Source organism: Medicago sativa, chromosome 7 (genome assembly GCF_051527215.1).
Source record: "Medicago sativa cultivar Bolivia chromosome 7, Bolivia_mono, whole genome shotgun sequence".
NCBI classification, from domain to species: Eukaryota; Viridiplantae; Streptophyta; class Magnoliopsida; order Fabales; family Fabaceae; genus Medicago; species Medicago sativa.
The window spans coordinates 67425646-67446435 of record NC_140755.1 but is presented as its reverse complement, the minus strand read 5'-3'; the positions used below and the strand labels follow the sequence as shown (position 1 = coordinate 67446435).

At 34.8% G+C, this 20790-nt stretch overlaps 4 protein-coding genes across 9 annotated transcripts; 2 read left to right on the top strand and 2 right to left on the bottom strand.

Annotated features, from left to right (window-relative positions):
- The first annotated feature begins 1356 nt into the window (after nt 1-1356).
- Nucleotides 1357-4035, top strand: LOC146907916 (protein NRT1/ PTR FAMILY 8.1-like). The gene is made up of 4 exons (XM_085725499.1): nt 1357-1600; nt 1879-2096; nt 2200-2750; nt 3148-4035. Exons 1-4 carry the CDS (start codon nt 1495-1497, stop codon nt 3977-3979), a joined length of 1707 nt encoding a protein of 568 aa, XP_085581625.1. The 5' UTR covers nt 1357-1494; the 3' UTR covers nt 3980-4035.
- A 2436-nt stretch (nt 4036-6471) lies between these two features.
- On the bottom strand, nt 6472-11862 carry LOC146907914 (Pentatricopeptide repeat (PPR) superfamily protein). The gene is made up of 4 exons (XM_085724793.1): nt 9229-11862; nt 7936-8920; nt 7479-7597; nt 6472-7263 (listed from the first exon to the last, which is right to left on the bottom strand). The coding sequence occupies exon 1, from the start codon at nt 11783-11785 to the stop codon at nt 9698-9700; it is 2088 nt and encodes a 695-aa protein (XP_085580919.1). The 5' UTR covers nt 11786-11862; the 3' UTR covers nt 6472-7263; nt 7479-7597; nt 7936-8920; nt 9229-9697.
- LOC146907915 (uncharacterized) lies at nt 6806-8029 on the top strand. The gene is made up of 3 exons (XM_085724795.1): nt 6806-7138; nt 7221-7702; nt 7787-8029. The coding sequence occupies exons 1-2, from the start codon at nt 6806-6808 to the stop codon at nt 7665-7667; spliced, it is 780 nt and encodes a 259-aa protein (XP_085580921.1). The 3' UTR covers nt 7668-7702; nt 7787-8029.
- A 5723-nt stretch (nt 11863-17585) lies between the features above and the next one.
- LOC146907913 (uncharacterized) lies at nt 17586-19511 on the bottom strand. 6 transcript variants are annotated; one of them, XM_085727397.1, is made up of 5 exons: nt 19212-19511; nt 19034-19130; nt 18790-18934; nt 18603-18681; nt 17586-17970 (listed from the first exon to the last, which is right to left on the bottom strand). In XM_085727397.1, exons 1-4 carry the CDS (start codon nt 19381-19383, stop codon nt 18640-18642), a joined length of 456 nt encoding a protein of 151 aa, XP_085583523.1. In that variant the 5' UTR covers nt 19384-19511; the 3' UTR covers nt 17586-17970; nt 18603-18639. The 6 variants fall into 6 exon arrangements, with proteins under 6 accessions (XP_085583523.1, XP_085583520.1, XP_085583522.1 ...); XM_085727394.1 differs by having other exon boundaries at nt 18807-18934; nt 19212-19510; XM_085727396.1 differs by lacking the exon at nt 17586-17970 and having other exon boundaries at nt 18246-18681; nt 19212-19510.
- Between the last annotated feature and the right edge of the window lie 1279 nt (nt 19512-20790).

Sequence of the window (20790 nt, the reverse complement as noted above, 5' to 3'; positions counted from 1 at the left end):
ACAAGTTCTTATCTTTTTGGAAGACACCAACTATATTGCATTATTATAGATCAAATTTGTTTAAAGGTATAATTTTAAGGGAAAAAGTAACCCTAATATTGCTTTTATATTTTTTTGTTATATTGTTGGTGTCATTGAAATGGATAATCATGGTTAGTTTGATTTGTTATAATTTGAAAGAAAAAAGCATTTATATTTTTACTTTTAGTCAAAATCAAAATTTCATAATAACATAAAGGGAATACATGGCGTTGAACTGACTTTTTCACTTCTGATTATACACTTAAATAAATTTGTCTTTTTTTTTTTTGGTAGTGCAAATAAATAAATTTGTCTATAAGAATATTATATTGCTGGTGTCATTTAAAAAAAATATATTATATTTGTTATATTGTTAGTGTCGTTGTAAAAGATAAATATAGTTTGTTACAATATAAAATGTCAAAGTATCTATACTATACCTATAATTTTCATCCGATTTTGATTATCTTCAAAAATATAAAATTTTGTTTTTTATTAAAATTATTTAAATTTAAATTATATGTATAAATTTTTGCACTTTCATATGTAACAAACTATATTTATCTTTCATTTACCAAAAACTATATTTATCTTTTTTAAGGACACCAACTATATTGCATTATTATAGGCCAAATTTGTTTAAAGGTATAACACCCTAATATTGCTTTTATATATAGCATAGAACCATTAAGAGTATATTATAAAAAATCGGTCAACAAGACGGTAAACCTATTTTCTTCAAAAAGGAAGGTACTCCTTTTTTTTTTTGAGAGAAAAAAGAAGGTACTCCTATTCAACAACAACAAAGGTAAGCCTTAATCGTAATTATTTTCAAATATATATGAAAGCCTTATTTAAAACTTTAAAGAGAGTGATGTGCTTTGCAGCTGTATTTGACCAATAAATTGAAAATAGAAGAGTATGCATACATAAAACCATATATCATATTTGTGTATTGCATGCACCACATATTTTTTTGCTTTGACTTGCGTGTGCTAAAAATTCTCTGATTTTTTTTGTTATGTGCAATTGCCATTGTGTCCATGAATATTTTACCTTTACGCCAAAAAACTCACAAAGGTGCAGTTTTTGGTTTTATTTGAAAAAAGATCACTGACACTCTTTGTTGGTTGATTAGTCTTTTTACTATGATATAAGATAAGAAAGTAGATTGTATATTAGTCATTTTTATATGATGAGAAAGTGAACTTTGTAATACCCTTTATAAGGGCATATAATAATTCTGTTTAAGTGTTGTTATCATAAGGTTGGCTTGTATTTTTAATGTGCTTTGATACCAAATTTTCTATAACTGCATTCTGCATTAAGGAAAAAATAATTTTGAATTATGTCTCATAGTTTGGACTTCTAATTATCTCTATTCACTTCTTTTCAGGAAGCATACAAATTGTTGAGTCTTTGAAGATAACAAAGAGAAACAGAATCATTGAATAGAGAATCTGCATTGATACTATGGCAGAAGAAGACATTTACACACAAGATGGGACCATTGACATCTACCGAAAACCTGCCAACAAGAAAAAGACTGGAAACTGGAAAGCTTGCTGGTTCATTCTTGGTATATGATTAATCTTTATAGAAACAATGTTGTGTAAACTTTGCATAATAATGTATCTGAATGCTTGTATATATCAGTGTGGTCAATCGCGGGAAATAGTCATTTTTCCAAATTCCGCTATGCTATAGCGCTGGTTTATCGTGTATTACAGAACTATAGCAATTTGTTCAAATTCCACTACCGCTATAGCCGTAATTTGACAACACTTTTGTGTATATGCCTGTGTATTATGATTTGAAGATACTAAGATGCTGAATTTTGAAACATTTTTGTGACAGGAAATGAATGCTGTGAAAGATTGGCATACTATGGAATGAGTACAAACTTGGTGAACTATCTTGGCGAACGTTTCAATCAGGGAAATGCAGCAGCTGCTAAAAGTGTCACAACTTGGTCAGGCACATGCTACATCACACCATTGCTTGGAGCCTTTTTAGCTGATTCATACTTGGGAAGATATTGGACCATTGCTAGCTTCTCTGTTATCTATGTCATTGTAAGTTAAGACCACAAAAAATATTGTTTATTGGTGCAAACCATGTTCAGTTTCATTATATTTTGAGAACAATGTTAGTAACAAATGTTGATTTTCTCTGCAGGGAATGGTACTTCTAACATTGTCTGCTACAGCACCTGGACTTAAGCCATCATGTGATGGTAATGTTTGCCATCCAACATCGGCGCAAACTGCAGCAATGTACATAGCCCTCTACTTGATTGCTCTTGGAACTGGTGGTATCAAACCATGTGTCTCATCTTTTGGTGCAGACCAATTTGATGAAACAGATGAGAAAGAGAGGAAAAAGAAGAGCTCTTTCTTCAACTGGTTTTACTTCTCGATTAACATTGGCGCGCTCATTGCTTCGTCGGTGTTGGTTTGGATACAGATGAATGTTGGTTGGGGATGGGGCTTTGGAGTACCTGCAGTTGCAATGGTCCTTGCAGTTATATTTTTCTTTGGTGGAAGTGTTCTCTATAGACTTCAAATACCTGGTGGAAGCCCTCTTACAAGGATTTGCCAAGTCTTGGTTGCAGCTTGTAGGAAATTAAGGCTTCAAGTTCCAGATGATAAGAATCTTCTTCATGAGACTATTGATGTTGAATCTGTCATCAAAGGGAGTCGTAAGCTCGATCATACAAACAACTTAAGGTGAGTTACTATAGACACATTTACATCTACTTCGTACATGTTTGAATTGACAGTGAGTTTGACGAAATTATAGTGACCATGTGATTTAGTGAAAGCTCTAAAGTATAGCTTTTGCCAAAATCATGGTAACACCATGATTCCGCCAAACTCACTATGTATGTTTGGTTCCACTTTTCGAGGAGGTAGAATGGACTCCACTAGTACATAATCGATTTTTGACATATTAGGATATTCTCGAGTATAATTGATTTTGCCTACATAATTGATTTCTAACCTCAATGTTTATTGCTCAATTCACTTTTACATGAATGTATTCGAACATAAATCATTTTACGTTCAATTCATTTTTAAAAGCCCTATGCCTATTCTGATTAGAAAAACCGTTGAATCCATGCAGGTGTTTGGACAAGGCAGCCATAGAGACACAAACTGACCGCACAAAAGAGTTAACAAATCCATGGAGACTTTGCACAGTAACACAAGTTGAAGAACTCAAATCCATAATCTGCTTACTCCCAGTTTGGGCAACACTGATAGCCTTTGCAACGGTATACAGTCAAATGAACACAATGTTTGTTCTACAAGGCAACACAATGGACCAACACATAGGCCCTCACTTTCAAATCCCATCAGCTGCCCTCTCACTTTTCGACACTCTAAGCGTCATCTTCTGGGCACCAGTATACGATCGCGTCATAGTCCCTTACGCAAGAAAGTTCACCGGCCACGAACACGGATTCACACAGCTCCAAAGAATGGGAATAGGCCTTGTCCTTTCAATCTTTTCCATGATCATCGCCGGCATTCTAGAAGTCGTTCGTCTCGACATGATCCGAAAGAATAACTACTATGATGTCAAGACTATCCCTATGTCAATATTCTGGCAAGTACCTCAATATTTTCTTGTTGGATGTGCTGAAGTTTTTACCAACATTGGTCAACTAGAGTTCTTTTATGGTCAAGCACCTGATGCTATGAGAAGCTTAGGAGTTGCACTTTCACTCACAACTAATGCAATTGGAAATTACATTAGTACTTTGCTTGTTACTATAGTAACAAAAGTTACCACAAGAAATGGTAATCTTGGTTGGATACCAGATAATCTGAATAGAGGACATCTTGACTACTTTTACTGGCTTTTGTCCATTATTAGCTTTCTCAACTTCCTTGTGTTTCTATGGATTGCAAAGAGGTACAAGTATAAGAAGGTGGTTGGAAATGCTCACTGAAGATCATAATGGCTTGAAGACAACATAGCACTATTTTTTTTTTTTGGTTACAAAGCTAAGAAAGAAAAAAAAAACAACAAGAAAAAAAGAAGAAGCTTAAACTCTAGGGAACGCAGTTCCCATGGCGTCAGTTCTGATCAAGGGGAGGAGGTCATGAGGAGCAGTAGAATGACTCGTAAATTCTTCATTCGAATTGGCGCCAAGTTTCGCCATGAAGTCAGCACACTGATTTCCTTCTCTGAGGCAATGATGAATGGAGAAATTTCTTGAGGAGAGCAAATCTTTTATATCTTGGATTAAGACTGCATAAGCATGAACATAGCACTATTTGATGAAGAGTTTAGTTTTTTATTTTAGTAGTTTTTATCTTGGAAATGTACTTATACATTTATTTGTACATATGGATGTTATTTGGAGCACTTAGTAAATGAAGAGATTATTCTGATATTGGTCCTTTGGAATTTCGTGAAATTCATATTTATAGTTAGTTTGTTTCCGAATCCTATATTTTATTTGTACATTGTCCCATTTTTATTTAAAGTCCAACATATTAGTTTGTTTGTTTTTTTTTTTTTTACATCAGCTAAAAAATTTATTCAAGTAACCACGCTCCGGTCACAAGGAGTAACCGAAGATGTCAAAATACATATAATAGGACTGAGCATCGGACGGTTTCGGGCGAGTTCGGGCCCGAAATCGTCATTCTAGATGAAACCGAATGCACCAAAACAAGAACCAATTTCGACCGTATCTTGTTTCGGTTTCGGCGGGTCTCGGGTTAGTCGGTTGGACGGGTATCACGGTTGGTTTGATTCGGTTATGTGCCTCAAGGGGAAAAAATTACAGAGAAATAGGGAAGAGGAAGAGGAAGCACAGTGGACATCAATAGAACCTCTATTCCTACCTCTACTGGAAATGAAAAATACAATAAAAATACACAATGAAGGTGAGTGAGAGAGGGAGAGGGCCAAACAAATTGCAGCAAAGGAAAGCAAGATATGAGGAGGAGGAGAGAAGAAGACGATGGAGTTTTGATGAATAATGGAGATTGAAGTTTGAGGATAGAGAAGGAGTACAAGGAAGAGACCGGTACCACTGTCTGTCATTGATAGTTGATACATTACAGGTTATTAGGGATGGGAATAATGGTTAATTAATTGCTTTTATTAAATTGTTTAATTTTAAATGTCAAGTCTTGTATGGTATACAGCTGTAGAGTAGACCAAAGTCATATCACATTAGAGTAGAACAGTGACACCTAGCTGTAGCAGGCTGTTCACGTGACCTCCTTATTTTCATATGATAATAATATAATAATATTTTCTTATGAGCATTAATTCGGACGGGTTCGGGTAGCAACTTTTGCAATATTTTTAAACCGACCCCGACCGTCCAAACCCATTCATAACTGTTTTTGGCTAGTTTTGTACCCGTGGACCGAACCGACCCGCCCGTAACACTTATGTTTTCAGCGGGTTTCTCGGGTTTCGGTCGGGTTATCAGAATCTGCTCAGCCCTAACATATAAGACCATTGCGTGGGGTAAAAATAAAAGAACTAGCAAAAAATGATTTTCAAAGATACAAATAGCAATCAAAAAGGACTTAATTGACCTAATAATACCACTGTATGTTTAATTGCACTTTTGATCCTCCTATTTTATCATAGAGAAATTCTTACATGAACTCTTACCTAAGAGATCATTCTTACACCCAACCAATTAAAATCAAACATCTCATTAAAATAATAAAAATAATTAATATCATAATTTTTTCTCATTATTTTTAATATTTCTCTATTCTTTTTCCACTTTCTTTTTTTTTTTTTGAAAGAGTTTTTCCACTTTCTTTAACCAACAAAAACCACCCACCACCATTTATTGTTTCCATTTCCTTAATTAAAATCACATTTTTTTCAAAATTAATAACATGTGTCATATTTTTATTGGTTGGGTGTAAGAATAATCTCTTAGGTAAGAGTTCATGCAAGAATATATCTTTATCATATTCACGAAGATAGTCATTTTTTAAATCAAATTTTTGGTCTCTCAATTATCACCGCAACATGGTGTATTTGGTTGAAGCCTAATGACTTTCTTTTCAATGCAAAAGTTTATATTGTGGCGGTGGTACACTATTTATAAAATAAAAAATAAAAATCGTGAAACTTTGGCCCCAACTCTTATTTTAGCCCCATAAAATAGTGATTTTTGGCCCCTAAATCTAATTTATTGTCTCAATTTTGTTTATGAATAGAAAATACTATTTGAAGGCCAAAATTGACCACTTTTAAAACTGAAATTACAATTTTTTGTAATCTCAGTCGTTGTTTTTACTTTTTGGCCTAACTTTCTTTTTTAATTAAAACCAAAACTACAACAAATGTGACTATTAAGCCTATTTATTATTATGCTAAAAATCAATTCAGAATTTTACATTGAATTCTATTAAACAGAGTTGTAAATTACATTCACAAATAATTAGTATCTCACCGTATTCACAATAGATAAATAATAGTGCAACACATAAACACAATAGTAATTAATTATTGTCTAGTATTTTTTTTTTTTTTGTCAGATTTGTATAGATTCCAAATTACAAATATCCTTTGGAATCCTCCTATTATCATTATCTAAACTAAAAGGCAGTGGATTCTTTCTAGCAGAAAACAAAAATGTCCACGTCTTTGTTTACAATGGATAACATAATGGGAGGTCCAAAATACTTGCTGTTACACACTTAAATTTTGTCATGCTGCATCCCCTTTCTCCCTCAGTTTAATATATTTCTTTTTCATTTGAACCTTTGCAAATACTACTTCCATTGTTATGAAGATGATTGCTCTGAAATCCCTACATCCATCCTTCAAACTGAACAACATCAAGTGTAATATCCACTGCAAAAGACTTTACAACACAAGAAGTTATTCATTGTGCTTATGTAAGTCCAATGGGTCTGATTCTCAAGCTCCTCAACCAGGAAATACAAAAAAACAAGAACTTCTAGCCCAAATTGTCACGCTTCAAACACGAAAAGTCCGTCTTACAGAATATCTAGATGAGAGATCTGCATACTTAACTCAATTTGGTGAAAAAGTAAACGCCGAGTTTGAAAAGATTGGAGAAGATGCACTCAAAGAATTAGATGAAGCTAGTGCCAGAGTATGCTTGCTTCCACTTTCGAGCTAACCATGTAAAATGTAAATAAAAAAAAGACCTCTTATATTCACTTTGTATTTAACAGATAACAGCGAACATGGAGAGCCAGATGCTAGAATTCGAGGAATCTGCAGAAATTAACAGACAGGAGATTCAAGAGCGTGAAAACGAATTAGCGGAGTTTGAAGTTCAACTGGAAAACGGCAGAAACGAAGGGCTATTCTTTAAGAACCTCAGAAAAAAGGTACCTGTTGTTGATAAAGCAAAAGCCAAAGAGGAGGCAGAAAAAATTAAAGATGTCACCAGACTAAAGGCTGGTAGCGGAATCAGGAAAAATGTTTACCTCTTCTTCATTGGCCTGCTGACCTTTACAGTAGTTTATTCTATTGCGTCGCCTTCGACTGATTGGAGAAAAGTTGCAGTTTTTGGAGCAATTCTTGTGGCTTTGACTTCTCAGTTCGTCTATGAACAAAACATGTCAGCAGACACTAGGACCATAAGAAAGACCAACAATGAAGAAGAAAACAAATGAGTTCAATTTTTACTGTTATTTGCTGCAAGTTTATGGTAAAGACAGCTTATTAATTAATGTTGCATGATACAATAAACCCAAGTATAATCTTACAACTTGGGCCTGATATTATCATGCAGATTTCCTTTGGCATCAACAACAGAAGACATTGGATGATATCACTAAAACCACCAAAATCTGAGTAACTGGATTATTGTGATGCTGATTAAATTCTTTATGAACTATGTCAATACAGAAAAACATAATTTCTCAACCTTTAGAAATGTACCTTGAGAAGCTAAATTTGCATCTGCATCTTCTATCATGTAAATAGACTATACAAGATCAATCCTTATGTGTAGCTTATCAAATTGGTGTATCAATCATTGGAGTATAGTAATTGCTGCTTCACACTCACAACTCATGAATGGCCTGAGGCAGATTAAAAAATTTCCCAAAAACAAAAACACGCACTCTTTCTGTACAGACAGCTGCAAACTGCAGGCACTCCCTTAGGGCAGGCTCCAAGCTGTATTGTACCCAAGTACCCACAGCAACAAATGATGCTTAATGTTTAGGTTCAAACCTAAGACATATCATTAATCATATTTCTAGTGGGAAGCCAACAAATATAAATAGAAGAAGCTTGTATATCAATAGAATATGCTTGTAGTTGATGAACTGAACAAGCATAAGGGAAAATTGAGAACCAAAATAAGCAACTTTAAATCAAGTTGATTCCGTATAAAAAATCACAGCTATAACTAGTATGTTACAAGTAATAACAGTTGGCAGAACATCATGAGCCAAAGAATCGTTTAGGAACCCAACTGCATCATTACTCTATCACAAGAGCAGAGTCCATTCAGAGTAATATTTATTATATTAATGAGATGATGTCAGGTTTTAGCACATCTTCTGAAATTTGAGTCCAAATCTTTAATGCCTTTTCAGTCTAAAAACCATCCATAATGGTATTGCTGGTCAAAAGATTAACCAAATACTCTCTCTATCCAATAGAGCTGCAAAGCATACGTTGTGAGACAAACAAAGTTTATGGATGAGTACGTTATGCATCGTAATATAAGGACAAACACAACCTAAGTAATCTTGCCCCGAAAAGGACCATCTATCATCGTGTTGTACGTGATAATATCTGGTTTCCACCCTTTCTCCAACATTTCATTGACACAGTGATATACCTCGGGAAAATCTCCTCCTCAAGGTCTCAGGTTCGATTCTCCCCCGGTGCCAATTTGGGTGGGCTGCTTTAGCTTCAAAAAAAAAATGAAGAGGAAAATAAATGAGTTAACGTTTTACTGTTATTAGCTACAAGTTTCTGGTAGAAATAGCTTCTTAATTGATATTGCATGATACAATAAACCCAAGTATAGTCTTACAACTTGGGCCTGATATTATCATGCAGATTTGCTTTGGCATCAACAACAGAAGATATTTGGTGATATCACTAAAATCACCAAAATCTGAGTAACTTTGTTATCATGTGATGCTGATTAAATAAATTCTTTATAACTTTTGTCAATACAGAAACACGTATTTTTCTCAACCTTTAGAAATGTACCTTGAGAAGCTAAATTTAGCTCCGCATCATCCATCACGTAAATATGTATATTGAGAAACAAATAACTATACAAGGTCAATCCTTCTCTGTAGCTTAAAAAATTGGTGTACCAATCACAGGAGTATAGTAATTGCTGCCTCAAACTCCCAATGTCTTGATGAAAACAATCAACTTATGTATGGCTTGATGAAGATTAAAAAATTTCCCACTAAACGAAAACACATGAAACAACCCTTTGTGTTCAGACAAGTGCAAAACAGCAGGCACCCCCACACGGCCAAGCTCCGAACCATATTGCACCCAAGTACCCATACCAACAAATGCTTCTTAGGTTCAAACCTTAACATATCGTTAGTCATATTTCTGGTGGGAAGCCAATAAAATGCTTGTGTATCAGAAGTATATGCCTGTAATTGATGAACTCGACAAGCATAAGAAAAAAGTGGGAACCAAAATAAGTTATTTTTAATCAAGTCGATTCCCCATAAAAAATCACAGCTCTAACTAGTATGTTCCAAGTAATAACAGTTGGCATAACACCATTATCCAAAGCATCGTTTAGAAACCCAACTGCATCCGTTACTCTACCCCAAGTGCAGAGACCATTGAGAGTAATATTATATGAGATGATGTCGGGTTTTAGCCCATCTTCTGAGATTTGAGCCCAAATCTTTGATGCCTTTTCACAGTCTCCAATTTTGTAAAAACCCTCCATAACAGTATTGTGGGTCACAAGATTAACACAGTTTCTCTTTCTCATCATCCAATAGAGCTGCAAAGCATAATCCACTTTGCCAGAAGAACAAAGTCTATGGATGACAATGTTATGCATTGTAATATCAGGTTTAAATCCCTTTGCAAGAAACTGATAACACAACCTAAGTGCCGTGTCATTCTCATTCATCTTGCCCTGGCAAAGACCATCTATCAACGTGCTGTATGTGATAATATCTGGTTTCCACCCTTTCTCCAGCATTTCCTCAACGCAATGGTATGCCTCAGGAAACCTCTCTGCTCTGCAAAATCCATTTATAACAATATTATAAGTCACAACATTCGGTGAGCAACCTTTGGTGCTCATTTTCCAAAAGACTTGAATAGCACTGTCAACCTTGTTATTTTTCATAAACCCATCAATGAGTGCATTATAGACATGAGCGTTCAATTTACATCCACGCTTATCCATCAAATTCAAAACTTTAGCCGCTTCATCTAACCTTCCTTCTCTGCATAACCCGTTTATCATTGACGAGTACGCAAAGGCATCCACATCATCACCTCTATCATCAGCTCCTTCCAACACCCGCAAAGCCTTAGTCACATACCCATTCTTACATAAACCATGAACCAATATTCCATAAGTTGCCGACTCTACATCACAATCCATCTCACGCAAAACCTCCCACACATTAATCGCTTCATCCACCTTCCCATTTTCAAACAACCCATTAAGAAACACATTATAACTTACCACATTACGCGAACCACACTTCCCCATCTCCTCCCACAGCTCAAAACTCTCATCAACCTTCCCTGCTTTACACAACCCATTAAGCATTGCATTACAAGTAACAACATCCGCCTTAACCCCTCTCAAAACCATCTCCTCATAAACCCTTTTCGCTCCATCCAAATCACCACCTTCACACAACCCATGAATCAACGCACTATATGTAAAAACATCATGCTTCCAATCATTCATCTTCATCCTCTCCCATATCTCCAAACTCTCCTTAAACCTCCCACACTTACACAACCCACTAATCATAATATTATAACTAACAACACTCGGAAAAACCGTTTCCACCCTTAACAACCTCTCCCACATCATCTTACCCTTCACAAAATCACCCATTTTAAAAAACCCATCAATAATAATATTATAACAAGCCACATCCGGCTCCACACCTCGTTCAGACATTTCATCAAACACCTCCAACGCGGAATTCAAATCGCGATTTTTCACAAACAAATTAATCAAAGTTCCATAAGTAAACTTATCAGGCTTCATCCCAGCACTCCACATCCACGTCACCAATTTCTTCGCCTTCAAAAACTCCCCTTTCTTACACAAAACCTTCATCAACACATTATAGGTCTGCACATTTGGCTCAACACCTGCCGTCTCATAATAAGCGAAAAACTTCTCAGCCCTATCCCATTGATGAGACTCAGCAAAAGCATTAAGAAGTGTGTTGAAGGAACGAATACCGGGCCGGCATCGGAAAACCCGAAACATATTCTGAAAAAGCTTCAACGCTTGATCAGGCATTGAGGTTTTGGCATAGGCTTTGAGGAGAGTGAGAGGAATGTCTTCGGAGCAGGTGAGGTTTGGGGTGTTTTGGATGATGTGAACGATGTGGGGGGCGTGTGAATGGAGGAGGGTGGAGTGGGGGGAAATGCGGCGGAGGATGTGGAGGAAGACGGCGGAGGAGTGGGTGTAGTTAGGGTGGCGAGTGGCGGCGTTGAAGAGGCGGAGGGCGGAGGTAAGGTTGGTTTGGGCGGAGATGAGTTTGAGGAGGTGGTGGGGAGTGAGGTGTTTGGGAAGGTTCACCATTTTGAGGTGGGAACAAAGTTGAAGTTGAATTAGGCATTGCTTATTTGAAGGTTTTGATTATGCAAATGCTTATATATAGGATATAGGGCACATGTTTGTTTTGGGTACCAAGTCATTTTAATTTTGGCTTAATTATACACTTTTGGTCCTCGTGTTTTGGTTTACTTACGAAACTGGTCCTGCCCTTTTAAAACAGAACAAAATCATCCTTCAATTATCATTTTTGTTGCATTTTTCGTCCTACCTCCTATTTTCAAACTCTAGAAACGCATAGAAATGGCAGTTTTAAGCAGTTTTAGACCTACCCCTATGCTCAACCATGAAATCAATAAGGAATAAAGCATGTGGGTACAAGGAATCTACTCTATTCAGCACATTAACAACAACAACAAAAAAAAACCCTAATTTGAAACATATCTTAGAAATTAGGGTTTTTTTGGTTAGTATGTTGAATACAGTGGATTCTTTGTACTCACATGCTTTATTCCTTATTTATTTCATGGTTGAGCATAGGGGGTAGGTCTAAAACTTTTATTTCTCTGCGTTTTTGGAGAATAAAATGGGGGGTATGACGAAAAATGCAACAAAAATGATAATTGAATGACAATTTTGTTCTGTTTAAAAAGGGCAGGACCAGTTTCGTGAGTAGGCCAAAACACGAGGACCAAAAGTGTAATTAAGCCTTTAATTTTTGAATGTATAAGAGTACTCAAATCTCAATGTATCAAAATTTTAAAATAATGTATATTTTGTTGGTCAAAATAGTTATTGACGCTAGAATTAGGCCAAATACCACGTTTGATGATTCTTTTAGTTTGACAGAATTCTCAAGTTAATCTTTTAAGTTTCGAAAGTTTCAATTAGATCTTTTTAGTTTGACATAATTCCCAAGTTAGTCCTTTAAGTTTCAAAAGTTTCAAATAGGTCCTTTTAGTTGATAAACTATTTCACCGTTACCCTATGCTGTCAGTTAATAATTAAATGATCATCCTAACACTATAAATGTCGTTTAATAGTGCTAGAAAGACATTTGTTGTTGTGAATGGTTGTCTTTCTAGCACTATAAATGATCATTTGTGATCATTAAACATAGCGTTTTGACACCCTCGAGCTTTTAAAAGGCAACATTTTGATCCAAGTCAACAAATTAACGGCTACATCAACATCAGTTAAATGGAGACTGACTGCAGGTTAACGGTGAAATAGTTTATCAACTAAAAGAACCTATTTGAAATTTTTGAAACGTAAAGGACTAACATGGGAATTCTGTCAAACTAAAAGGACTTAAATGAAACTTTCGAAACTTAAAGGACTAACTTAGGAATTCTATCAAACTAAAAGGACCAAAAGTGGTATTTAGCCCTAGAATTATTACTCAATACTCAAGATAACTCTTTTTATATAGAAGTTGATATGACAGTAAGTAAATGTTTATACATACTGATATGATAATAAATAAGTATATTAAAGTACAATATTAATGAAACATTTTAACGTCAAAGATTATTTTGACTAGCAAAGTGCATAATCAAATACTATTTTAAAATTTTAATACATTAAATGACTAATGTGGCTACTCGTTATAAATTCAAGGACCAACGTGACTACTACCCTGTTTGTTTTTATTGTGATAAAAATTTGGTAAATTACAATCGATGTCATTTAACTTCATTTTAGATAACGATTGTTCTTTATCTTTTATTTTTGGGTTAATTAAGTTTTTAGTCCCTATAAATATTCACAGTTTTATTTTTAGTCCCTACAAAATAAAATCACACTTTTTAGTCCCTGTGACATTTTTCTTAAGCATTTTAGGGACTAAAAATGCTGATGGAAAAATTTTATAAGGACTAAAAATGCTGATGGAGAATTTTATAGGGACTAAAAATGTTGATGAAAAATTTTATAGGGACTAAAAAGTGTGATTTTATTTTGTAGGGTCTAAAAACAAAATTCTGAATATTTATAGGGACCATTTACTTAATTAACCCTTTATTTTTTTCACGTGATTTTGGTCTTTTTGGACCGTTTGCATATGGATTTTTCAAGTTTAAAATCTAATATTTATATGTAAACGTATGTGAAAACACCATAAATTTAAAGACTGGGAGCTCATTGGGAAATAAAATCATAGATTTGAAGGTTGAAAATTCGTATGTAAACGAACCAAAATTAATGATTAAAATGACTTGGAAAAAAAAGATAAAGGACGAAATTGTTATAAATTAAGTTAAGGGACCACACGATCTTTCAATAAAAAAAGTTAAGGGACTACACAAGTACTTTTGTTTAAAAATTGATTTTGTAAAATTGATTTTAGATTTTAGTTTATATTAGAGTACATAGTCGTAAAAGTGAATTAAGCAATACATTATGTTTAGAGTCTAAAGCTATAAATCTGGTTACATGTTAGAATCAATTTTGTTGCAGAATCAATTCTATGAAAAAACATTTAAATATGTCAAATTCAATTTTATGATTGTATAATTGATTTTGACACATTTGAGAGTTGAACCAAATATGCACAAAGACAACATGATTAGAGATAAAATATCCATTGGTTGATTGGCATATTGCTTTTGTTTTGATTGGGAGACCGATAGAATATCTAGTGGTGAAGGTTGTGTACGTAAGCACAAATTTCTTTTGACCTTCAGATTAAATGAAAAACACATTTTTATCATGGTCTCTCAGTATCAGAGCTCCCTCACCCTCTCTCTCCACCTACTCCTCTCTCTTCCCAACAACAAACTTCCCACACCATAGGTGTCATCGACTCCACCACCACCCAATCCGTCCCTCCACCACTATCACCACCGTCCCCCACCCTCCTCCCACATCACCACTGCCATGCATAGTCCACTTAATTTTTTATTGGTTTATTATTCGATCATTAATTATGAAGCCCAGATACAAGATACGATACTGCACCGATACGCCGATACGGAAAAATTTCAAAAATCAAGATACGATACCGATGGGATACGTTAATAAAAAAATTATATAATTAAATGTACAATATAATTATAACCATTTTTTTAATATGCAAATATATTAATAAACAAATGAAACTAGTCATAGGCTCGTAGCACATCAAGATAAATATAAATAATATTGACGATTAAGAGAGTGATGATTAGGCAATTACATACACAATATATCCCAAAAAAAGCACCATTAGTGCTATACTATATCCAAAATGAACATTGTTACTACTATATTATATCGATCCAAAAAAGAAGCATTATATCCAAAAAAGAACACATAAGAACTCAAGAGTTAAGTTATTGTAGTTAACATTAATTGGAAAATATCGGGGCAGGTATTAGTTCAGGATAACTATCGAATACTCTCCTGGTACGTATCGGGAAGTATCGGATAATTATTTTTTTAAAATAATAAAATTTAATCTTCGAATACTCTTCTGAAATGTATCGGGAAGTATCGGGCAGGTATTGGTGCAGGATACGCAGGGGATACAGTACGTCATCCATTTTGTAGTATCGACACTTCACAGATCATTAATGTTTTTTATTGAAACCCAAACACAAACAAACACAATTAATGACGTTCCTCATCTCTCCGACCAGAATTTCCATGCCCACCAGACAATGAAGCAAGCAGATTGAGATGACCAGGAATATAATTCCCAACTCTAGCAGCTGAAGCTTCACCCATAGTTTGTTGATGCCACTGTTGTTGTTGTTGTTGCTACTAATGACGATGAGCGAAGAAATTAGCTTGAACATGTTGCTGCTGAGACAAAGACTGAACCATCATTTCCGGTGGAGGAGCTCTGATGGTAGCAACAGAAAAACTCCAAATTTATCCGGTCGAGTGTAATGGAGGAAGGAGAAGGGAGAGAGCCACAAAGTGAAATAGAGAGAGAAGAGAAACTCGCCGGAGTAGTACCGCTGACGGCGCTTATGGACGAAATAAAGAAGAGGGGTTTATTTAGTACTGGTACCGGTGGCGGCGATAAGAGAAATTCGCCGGAGTAGACATGGTTTTAGTAATTTTGATGGAATAGAGAAGAGGGGTTTGTTTAGTAGTTTTAGGGTATGAAGAGTAGTTGATGAAAGAATTAAAGTTTCTAAAGGAAAGAAGGGATGGGTTTGAGAGTTGAGTGAGTGAGGGATAGAAATAAAAATACACGATTGTTGAGTTTGGTGGTGGTTGTGGTGGTGGTGAAAAGAGGGAGATGGGAGAGAGGATGAAGACAAAGTGGAAAAAAATATGGTGTGGAGTAAAGTGTTCACAAAAGTGGATAGACAAAGTGCACTCACAATTTGATTGTTTGGTGAGTCAAGTGCTCACAATTTATTTGTTTGTTTGGAGTAAGTGTTCACAATTTGGTTGTTTGGTGAGTCAAGTTCTCACAATTTGAACATTTTGGTTGCTTCTTTCTCCCTCTAGTGGTCTCCTCCTATTGATTCTTCTGATTGATTGCACTTCTCTCCCTTTTAATTCTATCGATTGATTGCACTTGTCTTCCTTTTGATTCTTCTGATTGATTGCATTTCTTCCCCTTTTGATGATTATTCTGTTTGGTTGTTTCTCACTATTGGTTTTTCTTTATGGTTGTTTTTCCCTACCGATTCTTGTTTGGTTTAGTTTGAAATGGTTTTTCTGCTTGGATGGTTTCTCTCTTTGCCTGGTTGATAATTCTTGTTGCTCCCACTACGTTAATAACTCACTCCGGTTGCTGCTATTTCATTTGGTTTATTTTTGGGGTAATTTGTAACAAGCTTAAAGCTTAGTAAGCTTTAACTTGAAGGGTAGTGTTATAAGTTTATATTATTTAGTATGTTTTTCGTAACTTGAAGAATATCATGATGATGGTGATCTCTTGTCTGATCCTTTATTATATCAACAAGTTGTGGGTAGTCTTAATTATTTGACTATTACTCGTCCTGACATATATTTTGTTGTTCAACAAGTAAGTTAAATCATGCATTCTCCTCGACATCTTCAGTTAGCAACAGTTGTCGTATAATTCGTTACTTGAAGGGAAGCTCTCATCACAACATGTTCTTTTCCATTGGATATTCTCCTAATTTGAGTGCTTATAGTGATGCAAATTGGGCAAGAAGCCCTGATACTCGACGCTCTGTCATTGGTTGGTACATGTTTCTTGGCTCTTCGTTGAACTCATGGAAAAGTACGAAACAAGTGAGAGACTCTAAATCTTCTACTGAATCTAAGTAGCGTGTCATGTGTGCTACTTGTTCATAAATAATTTGGCTTCGTGGTCTTTTGGCTGAACTTGGATTTCCATGAACAGAGCCAACCTCACTTTATGCTAACAATACAAGTGCCATTCAAATCGTTGCAAATCCCGTTTTTCATGAACACACTAAGAATATCGAAGTTTATTGTCATTAAATCTGTAACGCCTATGATGACCGACTAATATTTGTTCCTCATGTCAGTAGTCATTTGCAAACAACAAATATTCTTACCAAGGTTATTCCTTGCCCACATCATCAATGTTTTATCATACACATGAAAAGATGTTATTTTTTTTAGGGGAGATGTTAAATATATTTATAAGACTAGACTTTTGACCCGTGCTATCGCACGGGTCTGATATAGCATTGATCATTTATATCAGCAGTTAATGCATCATGAAATAATATTATCGGTATTTTATAATATAGAGAAATTAAGGACATAGAATTCAATACAAAAGGAAATTGCAAAAAGAGGGTTCAATTGAGGATTTACATAGTTTAGGTTCATACAAAGTGTTATTATTATTAATAATCAAAGTGTTTATGTAATCAGTTTTCAATCTAAGTTAGTATATTCATCACAAAAATGTGAGCATTCTCTAAAATACTATATTCAAGGCCTTATTATTATTAAGCTTTTACTTTATAGAGGTTAACTAATGTAGTACTACATGTAAATTGTGTACAATCTCAGTTAGTAGATTCATCTAAAAAATATCAGCATTATTCAAAAAATGACATTCAAGGCATTACTATTATTAAGCTTCTTAGATCTTGTCCTTCTCAATGGCAGACTTCCAATAATCCTACTTTCTGGTTGGTGCAGCTGCTGTCACGACAGTTTTGGCTGTTGTTAAGTGGTTAGTTCGGCTGCTGTCATGACAGCACTGTCATGTTTGGCTGCGGTTGCTGGTCTGCCAAGGCTGCTGTCATATTTTCCTGCGGTTGCTTCTAGCATTTTGCAGCAATTTTGGTTAAATACGGTAAGGCCAATAACCGCGGGAGCATATGTTTTTTTAGAGAAAATAGTACAGAAAATGATTACTCATTATAATTTATTCTTGTAGATGATTAAATAAAATGATGCAAACCAAACAATACTTGAACGCATGAAGTGCACAACATTGCCGTACTTTTGGTTTAAAGATATAGCGTTTATCCTAGGCAAGTAAAGTAAAATCTGACATTGGATATCATATTTTGCAGGGAAAAAAATAATCAAAGTGTTTATGTAATCAGTGTTCAATCTAAGTTAGTATATTCATCACAAAAATGTGAGCATTCTCTAAAACACTATATTCAAGGCCTTATTATTATTAAGCTTTTACTTCATAGAGGTTAACTAATGTAGTCATACATGTAAATTGTGTACAATCTCAGTTAGTAGATGCATCTAAAAAATATCAGCATTATTCAAAAAATGACATTCAAGGCATTACTATTATTAAGCTTCTTAGATCTTGTCCTTCTCAATGGCAGACTTCCAATGGAAATTCTGATTGTCATATTTGCTCGAGTTGCAACATCACCAAACAAACCAAAAGGTGTGAATGATTACAGCCAGAAGAATTGCAACATCATACCTATATTGAGAAACTTCAGGAATATTAGGATTCAACATCATTTTGGTACCATAAAAAGCATTGAAGATTCCCATAACACCTACAAAAATTAATAAAATGAAAACTGCTATCATACCAAAAAAGCTCATGCAGTTTAATGCGGACATAGAGTGAAACACGCACATAAAAATAAATACTTTCAGCATACTTTAAAAAATATAGTACCATAATACTTCTTAAGCTTGCATAACTGAAAGATAACAACCAAAGGCAGGGATGAGTCATGTGTCTCCAAGCATTGTTGCATCTTCATAGCATATTCATCCCAAAGAGTGCAATGAATTTTGTTTCCCCTACAATATACATAAGAGTATTTAGTTATCCTGCTGAGGTACATTTTCCTCAAAAGCTATCTAATACACACTACTATATACTATAGAATTAAATCTTACTCAAGATCTTCCAAAGTAGCATCCAAAACCTTGCTAGTCTTTCCTTCTTTCACAGTCTCTTTAACATCATCCTTCTCCACAACATGGCCGATAACATCTATAAATTACATGTTAGCAATGTATAACACAAAACATTAAAAATTCACCAAAATTTGAATTAAAAAAAGCATAAAAATACCAAGCAAACGATCCTCCTTGTGAGCAGACAGAATTTCATTGAAATGCACAAAGCAGAAAACTCTTTCAGGGATTTCTTTAGCATTGATTTTGAAAAAGTTTGTTCTTGCCATAAAGCTTAACTTGTACTTATGATCAGTAGTTTTGAAAGTAGGGTCATTTTGGGCAACCATAAATTTCTCTAGGTGATAAGTTGATCCTTCTTCAAATTGATCCTTAAAAATTGGCAGCAGATGCTTCTTTATAGTTGCATGAATCCTATCAGACTGCTCATATCACAAAATAATAACACTGTGATCAGGATTCCACTCAATTTACATGAATTAACTACAAACTATAAAGTAAAATGATTGTTTCTCTAACATGTATAATTTTAATAACACAGTTGATGCAAAAACAAATTCTGATATGATTCAAGAACCTATTACAATACAAAATAGTAAAATTTGATACTCTGTTTGTTACCTCTAAAACTTCCTCCGCTGTCAATCCAAGCCAAACTTATTCTTCTGAGCATTCAAAGAATTCTAATTATTCAGATTAGATAACAACACAATTAGAAAACTCATCAGATTACAAATAACCAAAAATCAAATTAAACAAATGCTCTTAATTTTGTTTCACCGGCCAACTACAAAACTAAGAAACCGCAAAATTAACAGAGCAAACCCACAACAATCATATGAACAACAATTACCTTGATTTCGAAAGAAACCTAAAAAGCTATTTTGAACCGCAAATGAATTGAAAGGGAAAAAAGATAAACTGCAATTTCAGTTGGCAGTAAACCTTTTGTCACATAAAAGAGGATAAGTTTAAAAATACCTCTGATTTCTCTTCTCAATCAAATAATCGCATTCATAGAGAAGAGGAACAGCCACCGCATTCGCTTCCTCTAACCCAGGGATCAAGAAATCAGATCAACCACACTCGATCTCCTTCGTTTTCGCTTCATTATGATGTCAATGCCATCTCAAGTTCAGCTTGCACATCGCAGAAAGAGAGAGAGATGCGAAATGGATTTTGTGTTGCAGAGGAGACGGGAGAGAGATATGCAAAAGCAAACGCGTGAATTTGTTTTGGGAAATAGGGATAAAACGCGTGAATTTGTTTTGGTTAGGGTAAATCAGTAATTATAATCATTAGGGCTACGGGAAAATTAGGGCGAAATTGTTTGCTTGGGACAACTTTTATATATAGAATAGATGAACAACAATTACCTTGATTTCGAAAGAAACCTAAAAAGCTATTTTGAACCGCAAATGAATTGAAAGGGAAAAAATATAAACTGCAATTTCAGTTGGCAGTAAACCTTTTGTCACATAAAAGAGGAGAAGTTTAAAAATACCTCTGATTTCTCTTCTCAATCAAACAATCGCATTCATAGAGAAGAGGAACAGCCACCGCATTCGCTTCCTCTAACCCAGGGATCAAGAAATCAGATCAACCACACTCGATCTCCTTCGTTTTCGCTTCATTATGATGTCAATGCCATCTCAAGTTCAGCTTGCACATCGCAGAAAGAGAGAGAGATGTGAAATGGATTTTGTGTTGCAGAGGAGACGGGAGAGAGATATGCA